Genomic DNA, 27538 nt, shown 5'->3' on the forward strand with positions numbered 1-27538 from the left:
CCAAAGAGCCTTTGGAAGGGGGTAGGGGAGAAGATATACAGGGAGATGATACAGGATAGATGAAAACATCTGCCAGTTTACCAAAACAAGATTTGCCACCAGAGCACTTCGGCTTAGGCCCTCTCCAGGGAGAGACAAAGAATTTAAGTGATAGAATTAAAAAAATGGGACAGAGACCCTGGCCTCTGCATATTCACCAATGCAGGGTGATAGGGAACTGGCTCACAAATCCAGAGAGGAGACTAGGTGGACACAAGTCACAACTTAATCACTCAGAGGGGTCTTGAAATCTCTCTAGGACAATGGCCTCAGGCTCTTCTGAGCATATGAAGAAAGCTATGGCCCAGAAAAATGGGCACATACGCACTCGTGCATATAATTTCGAAGTGTTCACCTGTGACTATGATCTGATGGCCCACGGAACACCAGTTAAGAACATCTGCTCTAGTGACAGCAGGACCCAAGTTAAAGTGTACACCAACCTGGGTTTGTGAAGCCACCAAAGTCTCAGGCTGCCTTCCAGGAGCTGAACGTGCTGTCAAGCCAGTAATAGATGGCTTCAGGGCAAAGCTAAGACCGTGAGGGTCCACTTTTGGACACCAGAACTGTTACCTGGTAACAGATAAATTTCTAGACCATTTAGGGGAAATCATGCCAAGGAAGCCCGAACACACACATGCACACTCACTTACTGTTCAAGGGAGAGTGACCTTATGAGCTGAATGAGGTCTTTTCTGCAGACAGGGTGAGTGACCCAGGACTGACTTCACCCACAGCAACCATAGGGAGCAGAAGCAGCCGGCAGGGAAGCCTGAATGAAAGAAACCTGTTGGCCAGGAAGGCACCCCTGGGACACAATCAGTGGGGCGGATGTACCAGGGCTGCTACTTAGGGTCTCTCTGTGGGAGGACCAAAAATTACTCACTTTAAGATTAGTATCTGCAGGATTTTTTTTTTTTTTCCCCAAAAAGACAGGCAATCCCTGGAGTAAAGGAGAGGGGTGGAATTCTGTGAGTGACCCCTACTGAAACAAGCATAGTACCAGAATGGGGGCAGAGACACCAGCTGCCCAGTGTCTGAGGCTCTTCCCATCACTGCCCCCCAAGCTGTTTAGGAAGCTCTCTAAGAAGTGGAAATTACCCCCTTTCAGCAGCTGGGGTCTACCAGCTGTTCCCCACCCAACATTTCAGAAATTCAAGGAGCTGAGAGGGCTGAATGAGTGCAAAGTTGAACGCATGGGAGGAGGGGTGGGCTGGCTGAGACCAAACTGGGCTATGCACTCCTCCCCACCACCTTCTCCAAAACCTCTTCCAGGCCGACTCCAGGGACCACCTAATGGCAAAACTCGTTGATACTGCACGGTGTCTACCAAGATTGGAGAGAGCAGCAGGCACAAGGACTGGCCCGCTGCCAGGTCCCACAGGAGGGCGGCAGCAGCATCCTACGGCCCCTTCAGGACCTTGCCTGGGCCAGGCTCGGCGTCAGCGCCAGGGGTGGGGAGACGGGCACCCTGGCCATCTGTCGCTTCGGGCCGGGCCCGACGGCACTCTAGCGCGACAAGGGTCCTTCCTGACCTGCTGTTCCATAGCCAAGTCCTCGCTGCGAGGAAAGGCCTCAGGCACCCTGGGACAGCCTGGCCCCGCGTGGCCCGCCCCGCCGGCGCGCCTGGCTCGCTCCCTCCACTTCGGCGTGGAGCTCAATCAATCCTAACAGGAACTAAGAGGAAGGGCCTGAGCCCCGCTTGTGAGTGGTCGGAGGAGGCGAGCCGCCACCGCCTTCTCTACCTCCCTTCCCTGGCATGCGGTGGAAAGACCCGGATGGGCAAAAGGACGCGCGATAAAACTCGAGGAGGCACAGTAACTATTCCCGGGTTGCGGGGGAGAGGCTCCAGGAGAGAGGAAATGCAATTTGGCGGAGGGAAGAGAAGGACGGCAGCAAGCCTTGTGCAAACTCCCAGGAACTAGAATCTGGGTAAGTGAGAGGTGGTCGACACGCGGCCACAGGCCGTGGTCCCGGGCTATAACCCCCCAAAACTTCCAAGCAGGTGCAGGAAGGGCGCGTGAGCACCCAGCCAGCATCGGGGAGGCGGTTCCGGGTATGGGGAGGGAGGCAGGAAGCTTCTGGGCCGGTGGGGGAGGCCCCTCTTGGAGAAAACAGCTGCTCGCCACTCACCTCTCTGCGAAGGTCTGTGCGCTGCGCTCCCTCCACAGGGCCCCACGTAACACCCACTATTACCCAGACCGCTCCGGTCTCTAGCTGCCGCCCGGAGTCCGGCTTTTGTCCCGGCCCAGGCGGGCTTCTCCCCGCCCCCATCGGCTCACCAAGGGAGAGGCCCGGCGATTGGTCAGCGCGCTCTCTAGCCTGAGCGCCAGGCCTCCTTCCAATTCGCTGCCTGGCCTGCCCCGCCCCCAAGGGCGGGCGCCACGTCTGCTGGGACTTGTAGTCCCGCTGGCCCGTCGGTCCCAGACTGCGGGCGGGCACCGCCTCTCTCGACCCGCTGGGCGGGGTCTCGGGTGGGGAGATGGGCGGGGCTGCGCCGGGAGGAGAATTTACGGGGTTGGGGGCCGTGGCCTGATGAGCTCAGCGGCTGGGCGGACCGCCAGTATGATGGCAGTAGGTGGGGGGCGCGGGGTGTGGGCGGAACTAGTTGTAGCGCCGCTTTCGGAACCTGGGGAGTCCCTTCCTTCCTCCCCATGGGAGAAACTGACGTCTGCATCTTGGCTGCCTGAAATCGGCCACACCAAAAGCAGTTACTTAAACCCGTTGCGGTCGAGTGGATTCCGACTCATAGAGACCCTACAGGACAGAGCAGAACTGCCCCATAGGGTTTCCAAAGAGCGCCTGGTGGATTCCAACTGTCGAGCGTTTGGTTAGCAGCCAAGCTCTTAACTACTGAGCACCCAGTTACTTAAACCCGCTTTTTATAAGCGGCCGTGGCACATGAAGCATTTGCTGTTTACACATGCGGCCTCTCTCCTCCCTGGATTCTCCCTACCGAGAGTGTAGGGCGAAGCTGACAGCAGCTACTAATACAGACCTGCCAGTGTGGAATGGAGCAGAGGTCGGTGTGAGCAGGTGGGGCTAGGAGAGTGCCAGTCACTTCTGTCCCACTCACCTGCTCACCCCTGCATGGACCAGGGCAGAGCTAAGAATCCAACTGGAGATTCTAGCATCAGGCTAGGGCCCTCCTGGGGTTGTCTCTGCCAGTCTCCTGCCTCCAACCCAACCCCAGGCTTAGACACTGGAATGAATAAACTGCCAGCACCCCTCTCTTCACTGCCTGTGTGGGTCATATTTTCCAAACCAAAAACTGGGATGCACAGTCTGACTTGTGGAGCAGAATATTTGAAATCAGTTCTGGTTGTTGCAGTTCTGACACTCTGGAGCTTCCCTACCTCCACCACCTCTGCCCCAGTCCTGTAAGTCTCCAAGCTGGGGCTGCCCTTGACCTAAACCACCGTCTAGCTCCAGGAAGGAAGCCAGAATCATTGGCTGACCAGCTTAGGTGAAGGGGTCAGCCCAGTGTGCAGAGAATCAACATGTCTGTGCTCCTCCCAAGCACCACAGGTCATACTCACATTGCAACACTCTTGTGGACAAAAACTTCCCCAAGGGATCCCCACACCCCCTGTGATCCAGTTGCAGCCAGAAGTGAGGAAGCTGAACTGGCTGTCCATGTGTGACACGAGTGATCCCTGATGATGTCCTTTTCTGGACCCTTCCTTCATTTGCATCCTTCGGAAATGGCACCTCCTTATAGCCTCTCTCTCTCGGTCCTAAAATGGGGAAGAGGTACTAGAGAGTTTTCCACAAGTCTTTGAATGGGTCGCTTTTTCCTAAGGTAAAGAAAATATTTCCTATGAAGATACCCAATTTCTGGCTTTGAGGGGCAGCAGCTGAGGAGCTTTTGGGGCTGGTGAGAAGATTGTAGTCAGGAGTGATGAACTGTGTGGCAATTGTCCCTTTGGTTAGAAATATACCACCCCGGGGAAACAGGCATCTGATAACAAACTCTTTATATGTCAATTTGGCAATACCTGTCGATCAAAATACAAAATGCATATGCCTGTTGACCCAGTAATTCCATTTCTAGTAATTTATCCTTCAGATAGACTTGCGTATGTGCATGAAGGTAGGAATTTGTGTCCGTTTTCTTCATTGTTGTATGCCCAGCACTTTGACTAGGACTTGGCACAAAGTAAGTGCTAAATAAATATTTGCTGAGCAACAAAGACCCCCTTCTAGGTGTTGCTGAAATCCCTGGGTGTTGCAAACAGTTAATGTAATAGGCTGCTAACCAAAGGAAGATTGGAGGTTCCAGTCTACCCAGAGGTGCCTTGGAAGAAAGGCCTGGTGACCTACTTCCAAAAAATCAGCCATTGAAAACTGTATGGAATACAGTTCTACTCTGACACACATGGGGTCATGATGAGTTGAAGTGGACTCCATGGGAACTGGCTAGGTGTTGCTAGGCCCAAGTTTAACTAGTTCGGGGCAGGAACAGCAGGAAACTGACTATCCAGGGAGTGAGGGAGGAGAGATTCTGACCAAAAGGTCCCTTGAACCAACCACTGAATTTTGCAGTTCCCTCAGGGGTCTTCTTCCAGGCCCCTACCCCAAACCCCCAGCCTTCCCAGGGAAGACTCTTGATTCCCCACCATGCCCACGCAGAAAAGGCTGTCTCAACTTGCTCAATCTAGGCTCCTCATCTTTCTGTTCTCTGATTTAAAAGCTCTAAGCCCTTTGGCTCTTCCCATTTGAATCACTTCCTGCCTCTTCTAGAGGCTGGTGGACATGCCCAGACTTTGAGTATTCCACCTAAGTTCCAGAACCCTTAGGCTGGCTGATGACTCACTCCTAGATTTTAATGCATTTTAGCTGAAATTTATTAAGCATCTACTATGTGAAAGACATAGGCTGTAATATATAATCCTCACAGTAACCACTTGAGCTAAGAGCTGTCATCATTTTGCAGATGAGCAACTGACTCTTGTAAAGACTCTCTGACTCCAGGTCCCTTGCCCTGTGCACTACAACCTGCTGCAGGTGAGCAGGAGGGAAAGAAAATCAGAAGGAGTGGGTCTCCTTCATTTGACTGTGAGGTCCTCAAGGCCCAGGAATGTGCCTTGTTCATTTTGGCCCCCCCAGTGCCTAGCACAGGGCTAGGCAACTATTAGGCACTCAATATATATATGTGCCTGGTTGAATGCCAAAATGAATGTGTGAAAGAAAGGAAGGAATGAAGGGAGGAAGGGAGGGAGGGAAAGAGGAATGGAAGGAAGAAAGAAAGAAGGGATGGGGAGGTTGAAGAGGGAAAAGATGCAGCCAAGAGGAGGGTCTACCTGGATGTCTAACTCTAAAATCACCTCTGTCCCTGTGACAGCCAGAGACAGAGGCCCATCCTGACACAATAGCTGGGTAGTCCATTGTCTTAGTCATCTAGTGCTGTTATAACAGAAATACCACAGATGGATGGCTTTAAGAAACAGAAGTTTATTCTCTCACAGTTTAGGAGGCTAGAAGTTCAAATTCAGGGTGCCAGCTCCAGAGAAAGGCTTTCTCTCTCTGTTGGTTCTAGAAGAAGGTCCTTGTTATCCATTTTCCCCTGGTCTAGGAGCTTCTCAGCACAGGGTCCCTGGGTCCAAAGGACGTGCTCTGCTTCTGGCACTTCTTTCTTGGTGGTATTAGGCCCCTCTCCTGTCTGCTCATTTCTTTCTTTTATATCTCAAAAGAGAGTGACTCAAGATACAACCTAATCCTGTAGATTGAATCCTACCTCGTTAACATAACTGCTTGTAATCCTGCCTCATTAACACCATATAGATTATTATTTACAACACACAGGATAATCACATCAGATCGTAAAATGGAGGACAATCACACAATACTGGGAATCATGGCCTAGCCAAGTTGATACACATTTTTGGGCAACACAACTCAATCCATACAAAGAACAAGGAAATGATAATCACCAAAGAGCAGACAGAAGTTCTTTCATTCCATACATATTTACAGAGTACACACAATATGCCAGGCACTATTCTGGGCATTGGGGAAATAATAGTTTAACCAGCAGAAATGGTCACCCTCATGTAGCTTACATTCTATCGGGGAAACAGACAACAAACAATCCATAAAATAAAAAAAGTATAAAGTACTTTAGAAAGTGGTAAATGCTATGAAAAAAAAAAATAGAATAGAGTAAAAGGGGATCAGGAATACCTAGATCAGAGGTGGAGGGCAAGCAGGTTGCAGTATTAAGCAGGGTGCTCAGGATGACACCAATTGCAAAGGAGAGATGTGAGCAAATACTTGGTGGAGGGAAAGAGTCAATTCAATGGGTATAGGGAGGAAAGAGGAGAGAGGAGAGAGAATTCCAGGCCAAGGAAACAGCCAGAGCAAAGGCCCTGAGGAAGGAGCATATTTGGCATGTTCTTGTTCAAGGAACAGTATACTAGGAGGCCAGATGAGAAAGAGAATAGCTTTTATTCTGAGTGAAATGGGTACCCATTGCACGGTTTTAAACAGCAGAGTGTCATGATCTGACTTGCATTTTAAAAGGAATATTTTGACTGCTGTGTTAAGAGGGAAGGGCTGAGGGTAGAAAAAGGAGACCTAGTTAGAAGGATATTGCAGTTATCCAGGTAAGAGATGATGTGGGCTCAGACCAAGGCAGTAAAAGTGAAGACGGTGGTTACCTGGCAACAGGGTGACAGGGCAGGGATAGTGTTGTGATTGTGGAGGGGTCTCACAGGGGCTTCTGGGATGTTGGCAATATAATGATTCTTGTGTGTGCTGATTACACAGGTGTTCATCTTGTAATTATTTATTATAAATATGTTCTATTTCACAGTGAAAGAGTAAAGAGGCAACACCAGAAACCCACCTAGCTAATGTCCGAGACAGGCTGGAATCCAATTCTGCTGCTCTTTACCCTACCAATTCAATCTAAGATGCTCACCTATATCCTGGTGGCCATGGCCTGGGGCAAATCCTGTTACCTCTCAAAGTCTCTTGTTTCATCTGTGGCTCCCTCCCTCTTAGAGAGTTACAAAGATCACAAAGTACTTTGCAAACTGCCCCCCCCAAAAAACTATACATGTTTTACAGCTTTAACTTTAGGTATAATTGGCATACGATACCAAAAACCAAACCAGACTCATTGCTGTCAAGTCAATTCTGACTCATAAGCACCCCATGTGTGCCTGAGTAGAATTATAAACCATTCAATTGTACAGTTAAAATGTACAATTTGATGCATTTTGAGGTATGTATACCCCTGTGAAACCATCACCACAATCACGATAATGAACACATCCTTCACCTCCAAAAGTTTCCTTGTGCTTCTTTGTAATCTAACCCTCTCTTCCCTACTGCTCATTTTCCCAGCTTGGCTTTTCGTTAATATAGTTTAGTCTGCATTCTTTAGAGTTTTACACAAATTAAATCGTAGTCATTTTTCCACCTGGCTTCTTTCACTCAGCACAATTATTTTGAGATTTATCAATGTTATTTATGCATGTATCAATAGTTTACTCCTTTTTATTGCTGAGTATTCCATTATGTGAAGATACTGCAATTTGTCCATTCATCCGTCAATAGATATTTGAGTTGTTTTCGGTTTTGGGGTATTACAAATAAGCTGCTAAGAATATTTGTGTACAAGTCTTTGTGTGGACATACACTTTAATTTCTCTTGGGTAAATTCCTAGGAGTGGAATGGCTGAGTCATATGGTAGGTTGTATGCTTGACTTTTTAAGAAGTCGCCAAATAATGTAGTTTATAAAGAAAATGTTCTACATCCTACTGTGGTAAGTAGCGTCTGGGGTCTTAAAAGCCTGTGAGTGAAAAAATGGGCAAAAGATATGAATAGACACTTCACTAAAGAAGACATTCAGGTAGCTAACAGATATATGAGGAAATGTTCACAATCATTAACCATTAGAGAAATGCAGATCAAAACTACAATGAGATTTCATCTCACTCCAACAAGGCTGGCATTAATCCAAAAAACACAAAATAATAAATGTTGGAGAGGCTGTGGAGCGATTGGAACACTTCTATACTGCTGGTGGGAATGTCAAATGGTACAACCACTTTGGAAATCGATTTGGTGCTTCCTTAAAAAGCTAGAAATAGAAAAAAAAAAGAAATAGAACTACCATACAATCCAGAAATCCCACTCCTTGGAATATATCCTAGAGAAACAAGAGCCTTTACACAAACAGATATATTCACACCCATGTTTATTGCAGCACTATTTACAATATCAAAAAGATGGAAACAACCAAGGTGCCCATCAACGGATGAATGGATAAATAAATTATGGTATATTCATACAATGGAATACTACTCATCGATAAAGAACAGTGAGGAATCTGTGAAACATTTCATAACATGGAGGAACCTGGAAGGCATTACGCTGAGTGCAATTAGTTGCAAAAGGACAAATATTGTATAAGACCGCTATTATAAGAACTTGAGAAATAATTTAAACTGAGAAGAAAACATTCTTTTGTGGTTACGAGAGGGGGGAGGGAGGGAGGGGGGAGAGGGGTACTCACTAATTAGATAGTAGATAAGAACTACTTTAGCTGAAGGGAAAGACAGCACACAGTACAGGGGAGGTCAGCACAATTGGACTAAACCAAAAGCAAAGAAGTTTCCTGAATAAACTGAATGCTTCGAAGGCCAGCGTAGCAGGGGCAGGGGTCTGGGGACCATGGTTTCAGGGGACATCTAAGTCAATTGGCATAATAAAATCTATTAAGAAAACATTCTGCATCCCACTTTGAAGAGTGGCGTCTGGGGTCTTAAATGCTAGTAAGCAGCCATCTAAGATGCATCAATTGGTCTCAACCCATCTGGATCAAAGGAGAACGAAGAACACCAAGGACACAAGGTGATTACGAGCCCGAGAGACAGAAAGGGCCACATGAACCAGAGACTACATCATCCTGAGACCAGAAGAACTAGATGGTGCCCAGCTACAACTGATGAGTGCCCTGACAGGGAACACAACAGAGAGCCCCTGAGGGAGCAGGAGAGCAGTGGGATGCAGACCCCAAATTCTCATAAGACCAGACTTAATGGTCTGACTGAGACTGGAAGGACCCCGGTGGTCATGGCCCCCAGACCTTCTGTTGCCCCAGGACAGGAACCATTTCTGAAGCCAACTCTTCAGACATGGATTGGACTGGACAGTGGGTTGGAGAGGGATGCTGGTGAGGAGTGAGCTTCTTGGATCAGGTGGACACTTGAGACTATGTTGGCATCTCCTGCCTGGAGGGGAGATGAGAGGGTGGAGGGGGTTAGAAGCTGGCGAAAAGGACACAAAAAGAGAGAGTGGAGGGAGAGAGCAGGCTGTCTCATTAGGGGGAGAGTAATTGGGAGTGTGTAGCAAGGTGTATATGGGTTTTTGTGAGAGAGACTGGCTTGATTTGTAAACTTTCACTTAAAGCACAATAAAAATTAAAAAAAAAAGCCTGTGAGTAGCCATTTAAGATACTTCATTAGTCTCATCCCTTTGGGAGCAAGGGAGAATGAAGAAAACTAAAGACACAAGGAAAAGATTAGTTTAAAGGACCAATGGACCACAGCTATCACAACATCTACCAGACTGAGTCCGGTACAAGTAGATGGTGCCTAGCTATCCTCACAGACTGCTCTGGCAGGGATCACAATAGAGAGTCCCAGACAGTGCTGGAAAAAAATGTAGAACAAAATTCTAACTCACAAAAAAGACCAGACTTACTAGCCTGACGGAGACTGGAGAAACTCCGAGAGTATAGCCCACGAACACCCTTTTAGCTCAATAATGAAGTCACTCCTTCAGCCAAAGTGTAGACAGGCCCATAAAACAAAATGAGGCTAAAGGGGCACACCAGCCCAGGGGCAAGGACTAGAGGACAGGAAAGCTGGTAATAGGAAACCCAAAGACAAGAAGGGAGAGTGTTGACATGTTGTGGGGTTATTAACCAGTGTCATAAAACAATATGTATACTGTTTAATGAGCAGCTAGTGTGTTCTGTAAACCTTCATCTAAAGTACAATTAAAAAAAAAAAAAAAGCTGCCAAATTGTTCCAAAGTGGCTTCACCATTTTACATTCCCACTGTAAGTATGTGGGAGCCCTGGTGGCACTGTGGTTAAAGAGCTCAGCTGCTAACCAAAAGGTAGGCAGTTCAAATTCACTCCTCAGAAACCCTGTGGGGTCAGTTCTATTCTGTCCTGTGGGATCACTATGAGTTGGAATTGACTTGTTGGCAATGGGTTTTGGTTTGTGAGTTTCAGTTGCTCCACATCTTCTCCAACACCAGGTAAGATCAGTCTTTCCAATTTTAACTATTCTAGTGAGTATGTAAGGAGCCCTGGTGGCGCAATGGTTAAAGTGCTCAGCTGCTGACTGAAAGGTTGGTGGTTTGAACCCACCAACTGCTCCACGGGAGAAAGATGTGGCAGTTTCTCAATCTTCTGTAAAGATTGTTGTTGTTGTTGTTAGATGCTGACTCATAGCGACCCTATGTACAACAGAACGAGACATTTCCTGGTCCTGTGCCATCCTTACAATCATTGTTATGTGTGAGCCCATTATTGAAGCCACCGTGTCAATCCATCTCCTTGATCTGTGAAGATTACAGCCTTAGAAACCCTCTGTCCTATAGGATCTCTGTGAGTCAGAATCAACTTGACAGCAATAGGTCTGGCTTTTTTTTTTTTTAAGTGGGCGTATAGCAGTATCTCATTGTGGTTTTTAATTTGAATTTTCCTAATGAATAATGATGTTGAATGTCTCCTCATTTGCTAATTGGCCATCTGTATATCTTCTTTGGCAAAGGATCTATTCAAATCTTTCAGCCGGCTTTTAATTGGGTTGTCTTCTTACAGAGTCATTCCTATTATTATAGTTGTGAGAGCCCTTTATGGTTTATAGATGCAAGTCTTTTGTCAGGTACATGTTTTACAAAGATTTCCTCCCAGCCTGAGACTTGTCTATTAATTTTCTCCAAAGTATCTTTCAAAGAGCAAATAATAATTTTGATGAAGTCAAATTTATTTTTTTCATGCAAAAGCCTATTTAAGTGACACAAGGTTACTAAGATTTTTTCCTGTTTTTCCCCTACTTTATCGTTTTAGCTCTTACATGTAAGTCTATGATTCATTTCAAGTAAATTTTTAATATGTTGTGAGATAAGAGTCAAGTTTCCTTTTCTTTTCTTTTTTGGCATCTGATTGTCCAATATTTCCAGCACCACTTGTTCAAAAGATTATTCTTTTGCCATTGAATTCCCTTGGCACCTCTGTTGAACATCAATTGACCATATATGTGTGGATCTATTCCTGAACTCTCTATTTTGTTTCATTGATTGATATGTCTGTCTTCAGGCTAATACCATACAGTCTTAATTGTGGTCACTTTAAAATGAGCCTTGAAATCAGAGAGCATAAGTTCTTTGTTTTTCTTCTCCAAAATTGTTTTGGCTATTTGTATTTCCGTGTACATTTTAGAATCGGCTTGTCAATTTCTGCAGAAAGGTTTGTTGGGATTTCATCAAATCTATAGGCCTCTTTGCAGGAGCATTTTTCTGATTAACTTCAGGTAACTTCAGCAGTGGTGTTCAACTCACCTATGAACCCACCCGAATTACCTAGAAAAGGACTGGTTTCAGTTCAGTGCACTCAGCTGCTGCTCCTTAAATACCCTGGGAGCCTACACACCTCTTGCCTTTGCTCTTCCCCTCCCCTGCCTGGGCCTCATGGACACAGCCCTACTAGTCTTCAGAGCAAATGCTACCTCGTCTATGAAGCTATCTCCACCCACCCCACACCCTGGCTGAATCATTCACTCATCTGGGCTTCCCAGCATGGTCCTCATCTCCCTCACAGGCACACAGAGCTTTGAATAACTTAATGTAACTTTGGGTAGTCATTACTAGTCCATGCCTCCGTCTACCTGATTAGATGGAAGTCTTCCAGGGAAGGGACCATGTTATTATTTATCTTGGTATTAAGGGTGTCTTTTTCTTTAATTCAGATTTTTTTTTTAGAGCTCATTGTAGATTTACATGAAGTTGTAAGAAATAATACAAAGAGATCCCATGTACTTTTTATCCAGTTTCCCCCAATAGTAAACATCTTGAAAAACTTTGGTTCAATAATACAACCAGAAAATCAATGCTGATACAACCAGGTTTCTCCAGTTTTACATGTACTTGTTTGTGCATGGTTAAGGACATCTTTTTACTAAGATTTATTTAACTTCTACTATGTGCCAGATTATGAATCCTGGTGGCACAATGGTTACATGCTCAGCTGTTAACTGAAAGCATGGCAGTTTGAACCCACTCAGGGCTCTGCAGGAGAAAGCCCTGGCCATCTGCTTCTGAAAAGATTTGACGCAAACCAGACCCATTGCTGGAGTTGATTCTAACCGAATAGGACAGGGTAGAACTGCCCCACAGTTTCCAAGGAGCGGATGGTGAATTCCAACTACCCATCTTTTGGTTAGCAGCCAAGCTCTTAACCACTGTACCACCAGGCCTCCTCTGTAAAGATTACAGCCTAGAAAACCCTATGGGGCAGTTCTACTCTCTCATATGGTATAGCTATGAGTTAGAATCACTGGATGGTATCCAACGGTGAACAACATGTGCCAGACAGCATGAAGGTCACAATCTTACCATTTGAAATAGAAGTTTTTTAAGTAACATGGTAAAGGTAGTTAAAAGAGCTACCAAGGGTGTTATGGGAACCAACCTAGAAGCACCTAGCCCACTTTTTGGGGTGGGGGTGGGGAGGAAGTGAGAGAGTGGGTAAGGATGTCAGGAAGGGCCTTGGTCAGGGCTTGCCACTATCAGGTGCTCAGTAAATGTGTTAAGTTATTGTAAAACCCAACGTTATTCTCCATGTTATCAGTTGCCGACAGATTCCAACTCATTGCGACACCACGTGTGCAGAGCAGAACTACTCTGTTAAGTTTTCAAGGCTGTGACCTTTCGGAAGATCTCCAGGCTTGTCTTCCAAGGTGCCTCTGGGTGGGTTCAAAATGCCAACCTTTCAGCCAGTAGTGAGCGCTTAACCATTCGTGCCACCAAAAAAAAAAAAAAACCAAACCCATTGCCGTGGAGTCTGACTCATAGCGACCGTATAGGGCAGAGTAGAATTGCCCCATAGAGTTTCCTAGGAACACCTGGTGGACTAGAACTGTCAACCTTTTGGTTACCACCCATAGCTCTTAACCACTACACGACCAGGGTTTCCCACCCAACAGGGACTCCTATCTTCTATGTATAATTATTTAAATCTTCATATCCCTGTTTGGCAGTTGGAAAATTTAAGGCTCAGAAGTTATTGTGTCTCGCGCAGGGTCACGCAGTTAGGAAGTGACAGGAGCGCGTGAAGGCAGCCCAAGTACTCTGACTAAAAGCCCAGAGCTCTCTTTCCGATGGCGGCACGCGGTGCTTATTATCCTTGCCACGTATGCCTTACTCCCATTTGGAACTTTGCCCCCAAACCCCTTTTTGTTTTCTTGGCTGCCGATACGCGAGCCTTCACGGTAAATTCTGGACACGTTGCAATTCCGGGGAGAATCGATGGAGCGTGCAACAACACTTTCCAAGCGCAGGAGCCTTGCAGCCGCCGGCCACGCGCGCACCACTCCCCAGCCCAGCGAGCGACAGCACGGACGCATGCGCACACGGGCAGTGGTCGCGCTCCGGGATTCAGGGCACAGCATGGGGCGGGGGCCGGAAGTACCTCTACGTCTCCCGGTTGCTAAGAGACGGAGCTGCTACAAACTAGACCGAAGTTCTAGGGCTTCTTTTCCTGCTTGTATTCGCTTCAGCGTTTCCAAATCGGGTTACTATGTCGGACCCAGAAAATGAGAGCCTGCGAAGCACCTTTCCCTCGTACATGGCGGAGGGCGAGCGGCTCTATCTATGCGGCGAATTCACTAAAGCTGCCCAGAGCTTCAGCAATGTGAGTGGCGTTCTGAACCTATTAATCACCTGTCCTAATGAATGATACCTGTAGAACCACGTTCAGTTAGTTACTATTGTTTCTACTATTTCCTAGTCCCTGATTTATATGCCACTGATTAGCCCCATCGGTTACTGATAAGCCCCACCCTCGGTGATTTTCTGCCAGTTCCCACTTACTTTCCTCCCAATTATTAATAACCATTCTTTGGATTAGCAGTGACTCCTTTCCCTACATCTTTCCTTAAATGATTCGTGATTAACTGGCTTCCTTCCACAGAGCAGTCTCAATATCCGAACATTGGCTAGGAGATTGGCTTGGAAGGCTGCGTGTAGAAGTGATAAAGTCTCCAGCACACAGAGTTCATAAAAAAGGTGGTTCAAGCCCACCAGAGGCACCTCGGAACAAAGACCTGGCAATCTACTTTAGAAAAAGCCTTTGAAAACCCTGTGGAGCACAGTTCTCCTCTGACACACATGGGGCTGCCATGAGTCAAAATCAACTCAGCAACTGGCTAAATAACTAACGTTATTATAACTAACCTCAGTGTTGCCCCCTGTGCTGTTTTAAGCTATCGGACACACTGCTAAAGGAGCTTGCCCCATTTTACAGATGAGGAACTGATAAAGAGGTTGAGTAACATGCCCAAGGTCACTAAACTAACGAGTAGCAGAGGAAGGTTTCAAACCTAAGCTCTCAAACTCCAGTGCTCAGGTGCTAATCAGCATACTATTCTCCCTCCCCAGTAAGCTATAAGTTATTCTTATGACAATTTCTCTTGCTACAAATGGTCCACTTCTTATCCCACATGGAGTGATAGAATAGTCCTCTAATCAGTCCCAAGATTCCCTCTGAAGTCAAGCTACCAAGAGTCTTTTGTCCCTTTCAATTACTAACCATATGCTAAAACCAGAATGATTGACCAATCAGCCAACATGTACCATATTCCAGAAATTCAGGCAGAGAGAAAAGAACACCCTGAGGGAAGGTAGCCTGGAGTAAGAAGTGGCCTTTTTCCACGAAAGGAAAGATGGTAGCTACTTCTGCTTCTTAGAAAAGTAGGAAGGTCTTAGAGGGGTGGGTACAATTTGATGCCTCAGGAAAGACAGTACACTACAGAGTATGGTGATTATCCCAAGCAGAGGAGAAGAAAAGACATGGGAGAATTGTTCCACCCCGACACTGGGGCCAGCACCACAGGTTCAGTTCTCTTGGCTTTCTTGTCATGTTGCTGCTGTTGCTGTGTGCCGTTGAATAGATTCCGCCTAATGGCAACTCCATGTCAGCCTTGGAAATTGGTTCTGAATGTGTTGTGCATCCATTTCAGGTGGATGAATTCGGTGTGCACTAAACAGCTCCTAAGGTTCTGTTGCCTGAGTGGACCGGGGGGATCCCAGGTGTTGGTGGAAAGCCAGTATATCCACAGAATAGCTTATTCCCACATCTCAACCAATGGCTTCCACAACAGCCTGTGATTGGTCCTCGTTGGCCCTGAGCCACATGCAGATAGTCAGGTTGACTGAGCAAAGATCAGTGTTGCGCAGCTTTGCATTTGATAAGATCCAGAGGCCTGGTTGCTGGCCTGAAGAGTCCCCTTAAAACCCTGGGGCTGGCCTTTCCAGGAGAGCATATACCTTGCCCTCCATGGTGCCTGTCAACCCTGAGTGGTTCCTTTTTCAGGCTCTTCACCTTCAGAATGGAGATAAGAACTGCCTGGTTGCCCGCTCCAAGTGTTTCCTGAAGATGGGAGATTTAGAGAAATCCCTGAAGGATGCTGAGGCTTCACTCCAGGGTGATCCAACTTTCTGCAAGGTGAGTAGTTGGGTGGGAGGATTCAATCTTGCTTTCAGCACCGCTATTCCCTGCAGCAGCCCCTGGTTGTAAGTAATTGAAGAACCAGCCTAGGGTTTGATGTAATTTTCTCTTCATGGGTCACTTGCCCAGCTCCCAACTTTAACCCTCAACTCAGGACCCTTCTGTTCCACCATTGCTAAGTCCTATAAAGCCTTGTCTATCCACCTTGATTAGACTTCTTCTCATTCCAGGGGATTTTACAAAAGGCTGAGACACTGTACACCATGGGAGACTTTGAGTTTGCCTTGGTGTTCTATCATCGAGGCTATAAGCTGCGACCTGACCGGGAATTCAAAGTTGGAATTCAGAAAGCCCAGGAAGCCATCAACAACTCAGTGGGAAGTGAGTGACCATAGGTCTATGCCCTTTTCTGGGAAGGCTCTTGGACTCTTAAGTTTAGGGGAAGTCCTGAGGTACAGTGGGTGAACAGTCATCACCAGGACTATTAAAAAAAAAAAAAAAAAGTTGCCCTTGAGTCAATACTGGCTCATAGTGACCCTATAGGACAAAGTAGAACTGTTCCACAGGGTTTCCAAGGAGCGGGTAGTAGATTTGAACTGCCAACCATTTGGTTAGCAGCCGAGCTGTTAACCACTGTGCCACCAGGGCTCCACCAGGAGTATAGGGAGTCACGTTATTTGGATTTCGCTGCTGATGATTTTGCTGAGGATTAGGAATTACCCCCTTGGAAGACCAGACCCCGATCTACTGTTCTAAGCATGCAGCATCTGGTTTTCCTCAAAGCTGTTTCAAAGTAGGCCTGTCTTTGGCCTGATGTCATGGTGCAGAACAGGGTCAGGCCTAGCCGCTGTCTAACTCCCTCAGTGTATGCACTCCAGGAGCTGGCCTTGCTCATCAGCTCAATGGCAGGGGGAGGCGGTAGGGGAGTGAGAGCTTGCCACAGTTTTCAGATCTGTGGGCAGCAGAGTGTGGGAATGGTCCCAGACCTGGAGAGCTCCCCATGTGCCCAGGGCCTCCCTCTGTTTGGAAATCTGGCCGTCAAGGCCTTGGGCTAGTGGAGGCTGTCTTGCTCCTAGGAGAGTGTTGAATACAGCCTACACCATTTGCCTATGAGGCTACCTCAGGTCCAGCATTCCACAGCCTCCACCATACCCCTGCCAAAGTCAGCCATTTCCACATAAAAATATGTGGTAGGTCATACCTGGGGGCCTGGCCGACCTGAACACCCACTTTTGTCCTTGCAGGTCCTTCTTCAATCAAGCTGGAGAACAGAGGGGATCTTTCTTTCTTAAGCAAGCAGGCTGAGGTAAGGGCCCTGGTACTGTGGCTGCATCTCTCTGAGGGGAGGCCAGGTGGCCATAAGACTCCGGAGGGGTCTTGGAAGCCTAACAGTTCCCAGACCAGGTGACAGCCAATGTCTTTGATACACGTAATGGTTCTCAGCCCACACAGCGGTCCTAGAGGAAGAATCTGGGATCACAGACTGGGGCCATGGCTGGGTATGCTGAGCTTGTTGAAACTCTATTGGTGATTGCTCTATATTCCCAGAATATGAAAGCCCAGCAGAAGCCTCATCCCATGAGACAGTTCTTGCATGACACCAAGAGAGAGAGCAAGCGGAAGGGCTCGCTCAAGAGTGAGAAGACTGTCCGCCAGCTCCTGGGGGAGCTCTATGTGGACAAGGAGTATCTGGAGAAGCTCCTACTGGACGAAGGTTTCAGACACTTGGTTTGCAACAGGGGACTTGGGCAAAGGAAATCTGGGGTGGATGCTTACGCATGAGCCAGAGCCCCTGATACAATATTAGCTGACATGGACCTATGACAGGTTTTACTATCATCCTCATTTTACAGATAAGGACATTAAGCCTCAGAAAGGTAAAGTAACTCACCTAAGATCACACATGGGTAGAAAGTGATACGGCTCAGAGTTGAGTCCAAGAAGTTCACTTTCAGAGCCAGTGGTCTTCACCACTTGGGTACCCTGGGAGGGCACGACAGAGATTTGGACTCCGTTACCACCGTAGTCCCTGATGGCGGTATTCTGGGCCCTCAGTCCCTACAGTGGGCAAAGGAATCCAGCTGAGAAGAGGTAGAAGGCAGGTCCTAGGATATTAGTACTAGAACATCCTGAAACAATATCTGGTCCATCCCTCCTTTTATAGATGAGGAAACAGACCGAGAATGGGGAGTAACTTGTCCAAGGTGACAAGCAGGTTAGTGGTGGAGTTGACACCGGAACCCAGGCCTACTAACCTACAGTTCAATGCTTTTCCATCACACTATGCTGTCAGCAACAAAAAACAGGGCAGAGCCTTGAAATCAGTGTCTCTTATAAACACGGGTTGGAGGTCTTGCCATTAGCTCATAAGCCTGAGCAGGAATCACCCTTGAATCAAATATGCCTTTTCCCAGAACTGACTTCCTAAGGTCAAATGCAGGATTCCTTGCAGGTTTGTCACTGGGCAGCCTCTCCACTGGCAGTCTCCTCAGTGACAGGCCTGCACTGAGAGGAACTGTCCTCCCCTGAGAGGAACTGCCTGGGCTTGCCTCTGTGAAGGGGAGGGTGGCCTGAACATTACTCACATGGCCTGATGCAGCTATGCTACCAGCTCTAACCTCTGGGCAGGCGAGCGGGCAAAACTTAGGCACACCCCCTCCAGCTCCCAGCATGCATTGACTCATTTGGCACCTGGGAAATCACTTGACACTGGTATTCTGGGCCCGGTCATGCATTTAGACTCGGTCATCTCTGAGGACACAGCTCCAAATGAGAGATCCTAGAGGGAGGGCTGGAAGCTTCTTAAAATGCTGCCCACCAGCCATCCCTTCTGCTAGCTCCCCATATCTTGCTATAAGGGGCCTCTTCTCTTAGCTCTACCTTGGGAGGGCCAACAGGGAGTCTCTGGCCCCCTCCTTGCCTGGATAGGCCCACTGTGCCACCCACATGCTCTTCTTGCTTTCCTGTTTTCGCAATCTAGGGAGAGCTCTCCACAGGGGCCCCGCAGCAGGGACCCCAAGGTAAGAGGAGGCGTCTCCCTTAGACACCTGTTCTACCTGGGTGTTCCGTCACCCGTTCTCCACAGACCTGATTAAAGGCACCATCAAGCGCGGTCTGACCGTGGAGGACCTCATCATGACCGGCATCAACTATCTGGATACCCGTAGTGACTTCTGGAGGCAGCAGAAGCCGATCTACGCCAGGGAGCGGGACCGGAAACTGATGCAAGAGAAATGGCTACGTGACCGCAAACGCCGTCCCTCGCAGACAGGCCATTACATCCTCAAGAGCCTCGAGGACATTGACATGTGTAGGTGGTACCCTAACGGGGTTGGTAGATGCCTCCAGAGGACCTGGACCCTGGGCCTTGGCCAGGTAGGGCAGGAAGGAGGGATACAGTAGCCTGAGCCCCTGGCCCCTGACCTGTAGATGGCATCTTCCAGGGGAGTGATTATCCCTTCAGCCCTGAGGAATGAGGAGGCTACCCCCACCCCACATCAGCTCTTATCCTCCCCAGTGCTGACCAGCGGCAGTGCTGAAGGGAGCCTTCAGAAGGCTGAGAAAGTGCTGAAGAGGGTGCTGGAGTGGAACAAAGAAGAGGTACCCAACAAGGACGAGCTGGTTGGAAACTTGTACAGCTGCATAGGGAATGCCCAGGTTGAGCTGGGGCAGATGGCGGCAGCCCTGCAGAGTCACAGAAAGGACCTAGAGATCGCCAGGGAGTAGTGAGTATCCCGGGGAAGGCCAGGCGGCCAGGGCCCAGGGGCTGGCAGAGGTGGGGGGCCTGGGGCAGCATCTCAGCCTTCTGCCAGGGCAGTTGGTGACTAAGCTACCTTGCTTGACCCCTACTTTCTGCCCTGCATGCCTGAGGTAGATTTTCCAGAGGTAGGGGCCATTTGCCCAGGGCTGAGGGTAAGGGGCAAACTGAGCCTGTAAGCTTTTTTACCACAAAGGGGAGGGTAGTGGCCCAAGACTCCACAAAGCTCCCAGTTGTCTGGTTCTTAGGGATATTTTCATTCTTACATCATCTCAACAAGCATTCATCAAGCCCCAGACCTGCCAGATGCTGCTAGCACAGGGAACACAACAGTGAACAGACACAAGGGTCATTGCCCTGCCGACATCAAAGGCAAGTGACATAGCTAATTAATTGTAATTGTGATAAGTATCATGAAGGAAAAGTACAGAATCCAGTGCTGTGGAAAACCTATTCCAGGAGGACTGGACTGGGGTCAGGGAGCATGCCTAGTCTGCGGGAAGGCCCTGAGGCAAGAGGAAGTGTAAGGCTGGAGAGCACAGACTATGGCCAGGGAGAGAATACCCTAGAGGAGACTGGAAGAAGCAGGCAGGGTAGGCTCAAGCAGGGCCTCCTAAACCATGGGCCCACCAAGAGCACGGACTCTGGAATCAGGCAGACTTGGGCTTTGAAACCTGCACCTCTTAGCTGTGGAATCTTTGGCAAGTCATGTAACCTCTCAGCCTCAGTGTCTCATCTGTAAAATGGGCATAAAAATAGCACCTACCTCACAGTAGGGAGGTGTCCCTGGGTGATTCAACAGTTAACACACTAGGCTGCTAACCAAAAGTTCAGTGGTTCAAGTCCACTCAGAGGTGCCTTAGAAGAAAGGCTTGGCAACATACTTCTGAGAAATCAGCCATTGAAAATCCTATGGAGCACAGTTCTACTTTGACATACGTGGGGTTGCCATGCGTTGCAGTTGACCTGACGACAGCTACTTGGTTGGTTGCCACAGCCCAGCCACTGCTGCCCTCTGTGCCTCTGCTGTCTCTTTCTAGCTGGTCCCATACATCACCGCCAAACACACTGCTTTTCATCTATCACCTCTCCTTCCCCTGCTGACAAAAGGGCCTTGGCCATTCATTCCCTGCTGAATAACATCCAAACTCCTTTGGACACAGAAAATTTTAAAAATCTTAATTGTATCTTAAAAAAAAAAAAATCGATTCAGACCACCTCGTACAATACCCTGTAAAAATAATAATTTTCAGCACATGCCCATTTCTTCAGTTACAGTTGTACAGGTCCCCGCCTGCCAGCAGCACATACTGTCGGTGGTACAGTATCTTAACAATAAACCCAAGAGGTAGAAGATGTAGGTGGACTCTGTATGTTCTACTCTTCTTGACAGAGTTATTAATATTAGTTCCTTTCTGACATTCACAAGCAGGCCTCACCCTACCACTCCAGTCTGCATGGGCCTTGTGTGTGTCCCTCATTCCACTCAAGTCACACCCCTCCTTGTCCAACCTCTCACCTGACCTGACAGGCCTGGCCACCTCCCTTTGCTGCCATCAAAGCCTACTGTCGGTCCTTCACGGCGCTCAAATCCCAAGGTGTGGAAGTAGCCTTCTTCAAGGACACCAGCCCTCATTGATTTCTCAGAATACTTTGTAAATGATTTGATTGCATGCTTCTCATTATTGTTTTGATTTCTTGTTACATGTTACTATGAGTAAATGAACATATTACAATTTATCAATTCATTCATCAAACCCTAACTGAGCACCCGCTCTGGAAGCGGGGAGCGACATCAGAGGTGCTGTGATGCAGCAGGTGCAAAGTATGGCTGAGGGTCCCCAGGGAGAGGCAGGTGGAAGCCCCCTGGGAGCTGGGGGATTCAGCGAGGACAGGCACTTCAGCAAGGTGGACGAGACAGGGGGAAAAGGCACCCTCAGCAGAGAGACGCCACGGGGATGGAGGCATTGAGGGGAGAGCTGCAGGTAGTGGGGCAGGGCGGGGACTAGGGCCAGTGGGGAGTGGGGGGGCTGTGGGCCGAGGAAGGAGCTTGTTTTGCACAAGTTGTACTTGACTCAAAATGTGTGGTGCTCAGAGCAAAACTCGAAAGCTCCCCCTACTCCCATGCCACTCCCTCACCTCCTTGGGACCACTTTTGGATGAGTCCTTCTAGCCATTTTCAATGTATTTACCTAAAAAATACACATATATATTAATGCATACATACATATATACACACATTATAAAAACAAACAAACTCATTGCCGTCGAGTCAATTCTGACTCATAGTGACCCTATAGGACAGAGTAGAACTGCCCCATAGGGTTTCCAAGGAGCGACTGGTGGATTTGAACTGCAGACCTTTTGGTTAGCAGCTGACCGCTTAACCACTCTGCCACCAGGGCTCCACATACACACATACATACATGTATATGTATATAGATATGTATGTGTGTATGTATGTAGGTCATTACGAGTCAGAATCAACTTGATGGCAATGGGATACCTAGGTTTTGTTTTTTTTTTTAACATGTTTTTTTTATTTTTATTACATCTTATACATATTAGCAAAATTAATACACAAAATTGGTTGTAAGAGTTTGTTTCTTGATGTTTCTGTGGGGGGGTGGAAGCATGGAGCTTTTTACTCCACCATCTTGCATATATTTACATTTTTTTTAATTAATTTTTATTGAGCTTTAAGTGAAAGTTTACCAATCAGGTCAGTCTCTCATACAAAAATTTACATACGCTTGCTATACACTTCTAATTGCTCTCCCTCTGATAAGATAGCACAGTACTTCCCTCCACTCTCTCTCCTCATGTACATTCAGGTAGCTTCTGGCCACCTCTGCCCTCTCATCTCCCCTCCATACAAAATATGCCAACATAGTCTCATGTGTCGACTTGATCCAAGAAGCTTGTTCTTCACCAGTCTCATTTTCCATCCCCTATTCCAGTCCAATCCCTGTCTGAAGAGTTGGCTTTGGGAATGGTTCCTGCCCTGGGGTAACAGAGGGTCTGGGGTCCATGGCCTCTGGGGTCCCTCCAGTCCCAGTCTGACCATTACATCTGGTCTTTTTACGAGAATTTGGGGTCTGCATCCCACTGCTCTCCTGCTCCCTCAGGGTTTCTCTGTTGAGTTCCCTGTCAGGGCACTCATCGGCTGTGGCCGGGCACCATCTAGCTCTTCTGGTCTCAGGCTGATGTAGTCTCTAGTTTATGTGGGCCTTTTTGTCTCTTAGGCTCATAATTATTTTGTGACTTTGGTGTTCTTCATTCTTCCTTGTTCCAGGTGGCTTGAGACCAATTGATGGATCTTAGGTGGCTGCTTGCTAGCGTTTAAGACCGCAAATGCCACTCTCCAAAGTGGGATGCAGAATGTTTTCTTAATAGATTTTATTATGCCAATTGACTTAGATGTCCCCTGAAACCATGGTCCTCAAACCCCCACCCCTGCTACACTGGCCTTTGAAGTGTTCAGTTTATTAAGCAAACTTCTTTGTTTTTGGTTTAGTCCATTTGTGTTTACCTCTCCTGTATTGTGTATCGCCTTTCCCTTCACCTAAAATGAAACTTATTTACTATCTAGTTAGCGAATACTCCTCCCTCCTTCCCGCCCTCCCCCCTTCATAACCATCAAAGAATATTTTCTTCTCTGCTTAAACTGTTTCTCCAGTTCTTATAATAATGGTCTCATACAATATTTGTCCTTTTTCAATTGACTGATTTCACTCAGCATAATGTCTTCCAGATTTCTCCATGTTACGAAATGTTTCATGGATTCAACATTGTTCTTTATCGATGCGTAGTATTCCATTGTGTGAATATACCATAGTTTATCCATTCACCCATTGATGGGCACCTTGGTTGCTTCTATCTTTTTTCTATTGTAAACAATGCTACCATGAACATGGGTGTGCATGTATCTGTTCGTGTAAAGGCTCTTATTTCTCTAGGATATATTCCAAGGAGTGGGATTGCTGGATCATATGGTAGCTCTATTACTAGCTTTTTAAGGAAGTGCTAAATTGATTTCCAAAGTGGTTGTACCATTTGACATTCCTACCAGCAGTGTATAAGTTTTCCAGTCTCTCTACAACCTCTCCAACATTGATTGTTTTGTGTTTTTTGGATTAATCCCAGCGTTGTTGGAGTGAGATGGAATCTCATCGTAGTTTCGATTTGCATTTCTCTAATGCCTAATGATCGTGAGCATTTCCTCATGTATCTGTTACCCGCCTGAATATCTTCTTTAGTGAAGTGCCTGTTCATATCCTTTGCCCATTTTTTAATTGGGTTATTTGTCTTTTTGTAGTTGAGTTTTAGCAGAATCGTGTAGATTTTAGAGATCAGGCACTGGTCGGAGATGTCATAGCTGAAAACTTTTTCCCAGTCTGTAGGTAGTCTTTTCACTCTTTTGGTGAAAACTCTTTGGATGAGCATAGGTGTTTGATTTTTAGGAGCTCCCAGTTATCTGGTTTCTCTTCAGCATTTTTAGTAATGTTTTATATTCTGTTTATGCCATGTATTAGGGCTTCTAACATTGTCCCTGTTTTTTCTTCCATGATCTTTATCGTTTTAGACTTTATGTTTAGGTCTTTGATCCATTTTGAGCTTGTTTTTCTGCATGGAGTGAGGTATGGGTCCTGTTTCATTTTTTTGCAGATGGATATCCAGTTATGCCAGCACCATTTGTTAAAAAGACTATCTTTTCCCCAATTAACTGACACTGGGCCTTTGTCAAATATCAACTGCTCATATGTGGATGGATTTATTTCTGGATTCTCCATTCTGTTCCATTGGGCTTACATAGGATTTTTAAAACAAAAACATTTCATTTTTGTATTGCTTTTTTAAAAAAAGAATACGCCTTGAAAAGGGTCTGATTCTTTGAGTGGCTTCATAGAAAGTCACCATGTAAGGTAACTTATTAACCGCATCCCTGTGGGTGGACACGTAGGTTGGTTCCAGTTTGGCCATCACAAACACTGCTGCAGTGCCACTTGTAGGTATTCAAGAGCTTTTCTGTGGGATACAGGAAAGGGCCTTAGGCAGAAGACTGGTTTCATCCAATTTACATGTTAGTAAGGACTCCCTGGCAACAGAGGGGGAGTGAACCAGAGGAGGGTCTCCTGGAAGACTCAGGCTGAAGAGAGGTCAAGCAGGTTAGGGAGCCAGGCCCTCACACTGGACAGTTAACCTCTGCCTAACCTTTGCCCCAGGGAAGCCAGGTGTCAGTGGTGTGGTGGGGGCAGAAGCTCCTGGACTGCTGGTATGCTGGTTCCCTAGGGCTTGAGGAACAAAGAGAAAGTGAAGACACTAGCCTGAGGGGGGGAGAGTGAGAGAATGTGCTGGTTAGAGGGATTCTGTGGTGGGGGGAGGATTTTATTTATTAATTTTTTTTGCAGGGGAGAGGTATTTTTTAAGACATCTGTACATGTTCATAGAAACCCTGGTGGCGTAATGGTTAAGTGCTACGGCTGCTAACCGAAAGGTTGGCAGTTTGAATCCACCAGGTGCTCCTTGGAAACTCTATGGGTTTTATGCATGTTCATATGCTAATGATAAAGAACCCCTGGGGGGCAGCAGTTGTCTTAATTTTTTTTTTTTCTGATACATGAGTACTGTAAAAATGTTAAATAATATAAATAAATTGAAAGCCTCCCTCGTAATATCATTTCCCCTGTGTAATCATTGTTAAGAGTTTGATTTACATTCTCCCTTTTTAAAAAACCCACATATATTTTTAAAATTTTATTTATTTTGTTGTTGTTGAGATTATACACAGCAAACCATACACCAATTTAAGATAAAACAATTGGTCTCCCCCCATCCGGAGCAAAGAAGAGTGAAGAAAATCAAAGTCTCGAGGAAACAATTAGTCCAAAGACTAATGGACCACGTGAACCACAGCCTCCACTAGCCTGAAGAGACCAGAAGAACTAGGTGGTGCCAGGCTACCACTACTGACCACTCTGATCAGGATCACAATAGAGGATCTAGGACAGGGTGGGAGAAAAATGTAGAATAAAATTCAGATTCATAAAAAAGACCAGACTTACTGGTCTGGTAGAGACTGGTGGAATCCCAAGACTATGGCCCATAGACACCCTTCAAACCTGGAACTGAACCCACTCCTGGAGACCACTTTTCAGCCAAATAGTAGACAAGGCTATAAAGTGAACCCATCATTTGTCTGACAGTTTGTGGTACTGTAGTGGCTTGTGTGTTGTTGTGATGCTGAGAGCTATGCCACCGGTATTTCAAATACCAGCAGGGTCACCCATGGTGGACATATTTCAGCACAGCTTCCGGACTAAGACAGACTAGGAAGAAGGACCTAGTGGTCTACTTCTGAAAAATTGGCCAGTGAAAAGCTTATGAATAGTAGCAGAGCATTGTTTGATACAGTACCAGAAGATGAGACCCTCAGGTTCGAAACCCATTGCCTTCGAGTCAATTCTGACTCATAGTGACCCTATAGGACAGAGTTGAACTGCCCCGTAGGGTTTCCAAGGAGTGACTGGTGGATTCAAACTGCCAACCTCTTATTAGCAGCAGAACTCTTAACCATTGCGTCAGCAGGGCTCCCTCAATTTGGAAGGAACTCAAAGTACAACTGGAGAAGAGCTACTTCCTTAGAGTCGACTTTATTGACAGGTTTGAGTGAAACTTTAAGGACCTTCATTTGCTGATGCGGCACAACTCAAAATGAGAAGAAACAGCTGCAAACATCCAATTATCAGAATATGAAAATGTACAGAGTATGAATCTAGGAAAATTGGAAATCATCAAAAATGGATGGAACACATAAAGATCAATATTAGTGAGCTGAAATGAACTGGTATTGGCCTTTTTTAAAAATTATTATTGTGCTTTAAGTGAAAGTTTACAATTCAAGTCAGTTTCTCATACAAAAACTTATACACACATTGTTATGCAACCCTAGTTGCTCTCCCTATAATGTGACAGCACATTCCTCCTCTCCACCCTGTATTTCCCCAGTCCATTTAACCAGCTTCTATCTGCCTCTGCCCTCTCATCTCGCCTCCCAGCAGGAGCTGCCCACATAGTCTCATGTATCTACTTGAGCTAAAAATCACACTCCTCACTAGTATCATTTTATGTCTTATAGTCCAGTCTAATCTTTGAAGAGTTGGCTTTGGGAAGGGTTTTAGTTTTGTGCCAACAGAGAGTCCAGGGGCCATGTCCTCTGGGGTCCCTTTAGTCTCAGTCAGACCATTAGGTCTGGTCTTTTTACTAGAATTTGAGTTCTGCATCCCACTTTTCTCCTGCTGCATCAGGGATTCTCTGTTGTGTTCCCTGTCAGGGCAGTCATTGGTGGTAGCTGGGCACCATCTACTTCTTGCAGTCTTGGGCTAATGGAGTCTCTGGTTTATGTAGCCCTTTCTGTCTCTTGGGATCGTGTTTTCCTTGTGTCTTTGGTGTTCTTCATTCTCCTTTGCTTCCAGGTGGTTTGAGACCAATTGATGCATCTTAGATGGCCATTTGCTCACTTTTAAAACCCCAGACGCCATTCACCAAAGTGGGATGCAGAACGTTTTCTTAATACACTTTGTTATGGCACTGGCCATTTTGAATTGGGCAATTATATGGTCTTATGCCAGGAATGACAAATTGAAGAGGAATGGCATCACAGTCATCATCAAAAAGAACATTTCAAGATCTATCCTAAAGTACAACACTGTCAGTGATAGGGCAATATCCTACACCTACCAGGAAGACCAGTTAATATGAGTGTTATTCAAATTTACATACCAACCACTAAGGCCAAAGATGAAGAAATTGAAGATCTTTGCCAACTTCTGCAATCTGAAGTTGATCAAACATGCAATCAAGATGCGTTGATAACCACTGGTGACTGGGATATGAAAGTTGAAAACGAAGAACGATCTGTACTTGGAAAATATGGCATTGGTGATAGAAAAGATGCTGGATATCGCATGACAGAATTTTTCAAGACCA

The 27538-nt window shown here is 46.6% G+C and overlaps 2 protein-coding genes across 9 annotated transcripts in view; one reads left to right on the top strand and one right to left on the bottom strand.

The window, feature by feature from the left end:
• Positions 1 to 2313, bottom strand: part of ACLY (ATP citrate lyase) — a 38523-nt gene extending 36210 nt beyond the window's left edge. For 3 of the 7 annotated variants that reach the window (XM_049859351.1, XM_049859353.1, XM_049859348.1), the window contains exons 1-2: positions 2173 to 2279; positions 693 to 811 (exon numbers count right to left, since the gene is read on the bottom strand). The gene's annotated coding sequence lies outside the window, so the exon portion shown is untranslated. Of the gene's footprint in view, positions 1 to 692; positions 812 to 925; positions 948 to 2172 lie in introns of those variants that run through there. The other 4 variants (XM_049859355.1, XM_049859354.1, XM_049859350.1 and 1 more) reach the window with 3 other exon arrangements.
• The window catches only part of ODAD4 (outer dynein arm docking complex subunit 4), a 46579-nt gene continuing 20549 nt past the window's right edge, over positions 1509 to 27538 (top strand). Inside the window, exons 1-7 of one of the 2 annotated variants that reach the window (XM_049859357.1) lie at positions 1509 to 1971; positions 15658 to 15789; positions 16023 to 16173; positions 17037 to 17098; positions 17341 to 17506; positions 18878 to 19102; positions 19310 to 19517. In XM_049859357.1, coding sequence (XP_049715314.1) covers positions 15721 to 15789; positions 16023 to 16173; positions 17037 to 17098; positions 17341 to 17506; positions 18878 to 19102; positions 19310 to 19517 — 881 coding nt within the window. In that variant the 5' untranslated portion in view covers positions 1509 to 1971; positions 15658 to 15720. Of the gene's footprint in view, positions 1972 to 13757; positions 13978 to 15657; positions 15790 to 16022; positions 16174 to 17036; positions 17099 to 17340; positions 17507 to 18877; positions 19103 to 19309; positions 19518 to 27538 lie in introns of those variants that run through there. The other variant, XM_049859356.1, reaches the window with a different exon arrangement.

Source organism: Elephas maximus, chromosome 19 (genome assembly GCF_024166365.1).
Source record: "Elephas maximus indicus isolate mEleMax1 chromosome 19, mEleMax1 primary haplotype, whole genome shotgun sequence".
NCBI lineage: Eukaryota > Metazoa > Chordata > Mammalia > Proboscidea > Elephantidae > Elephas > Elephas maximus.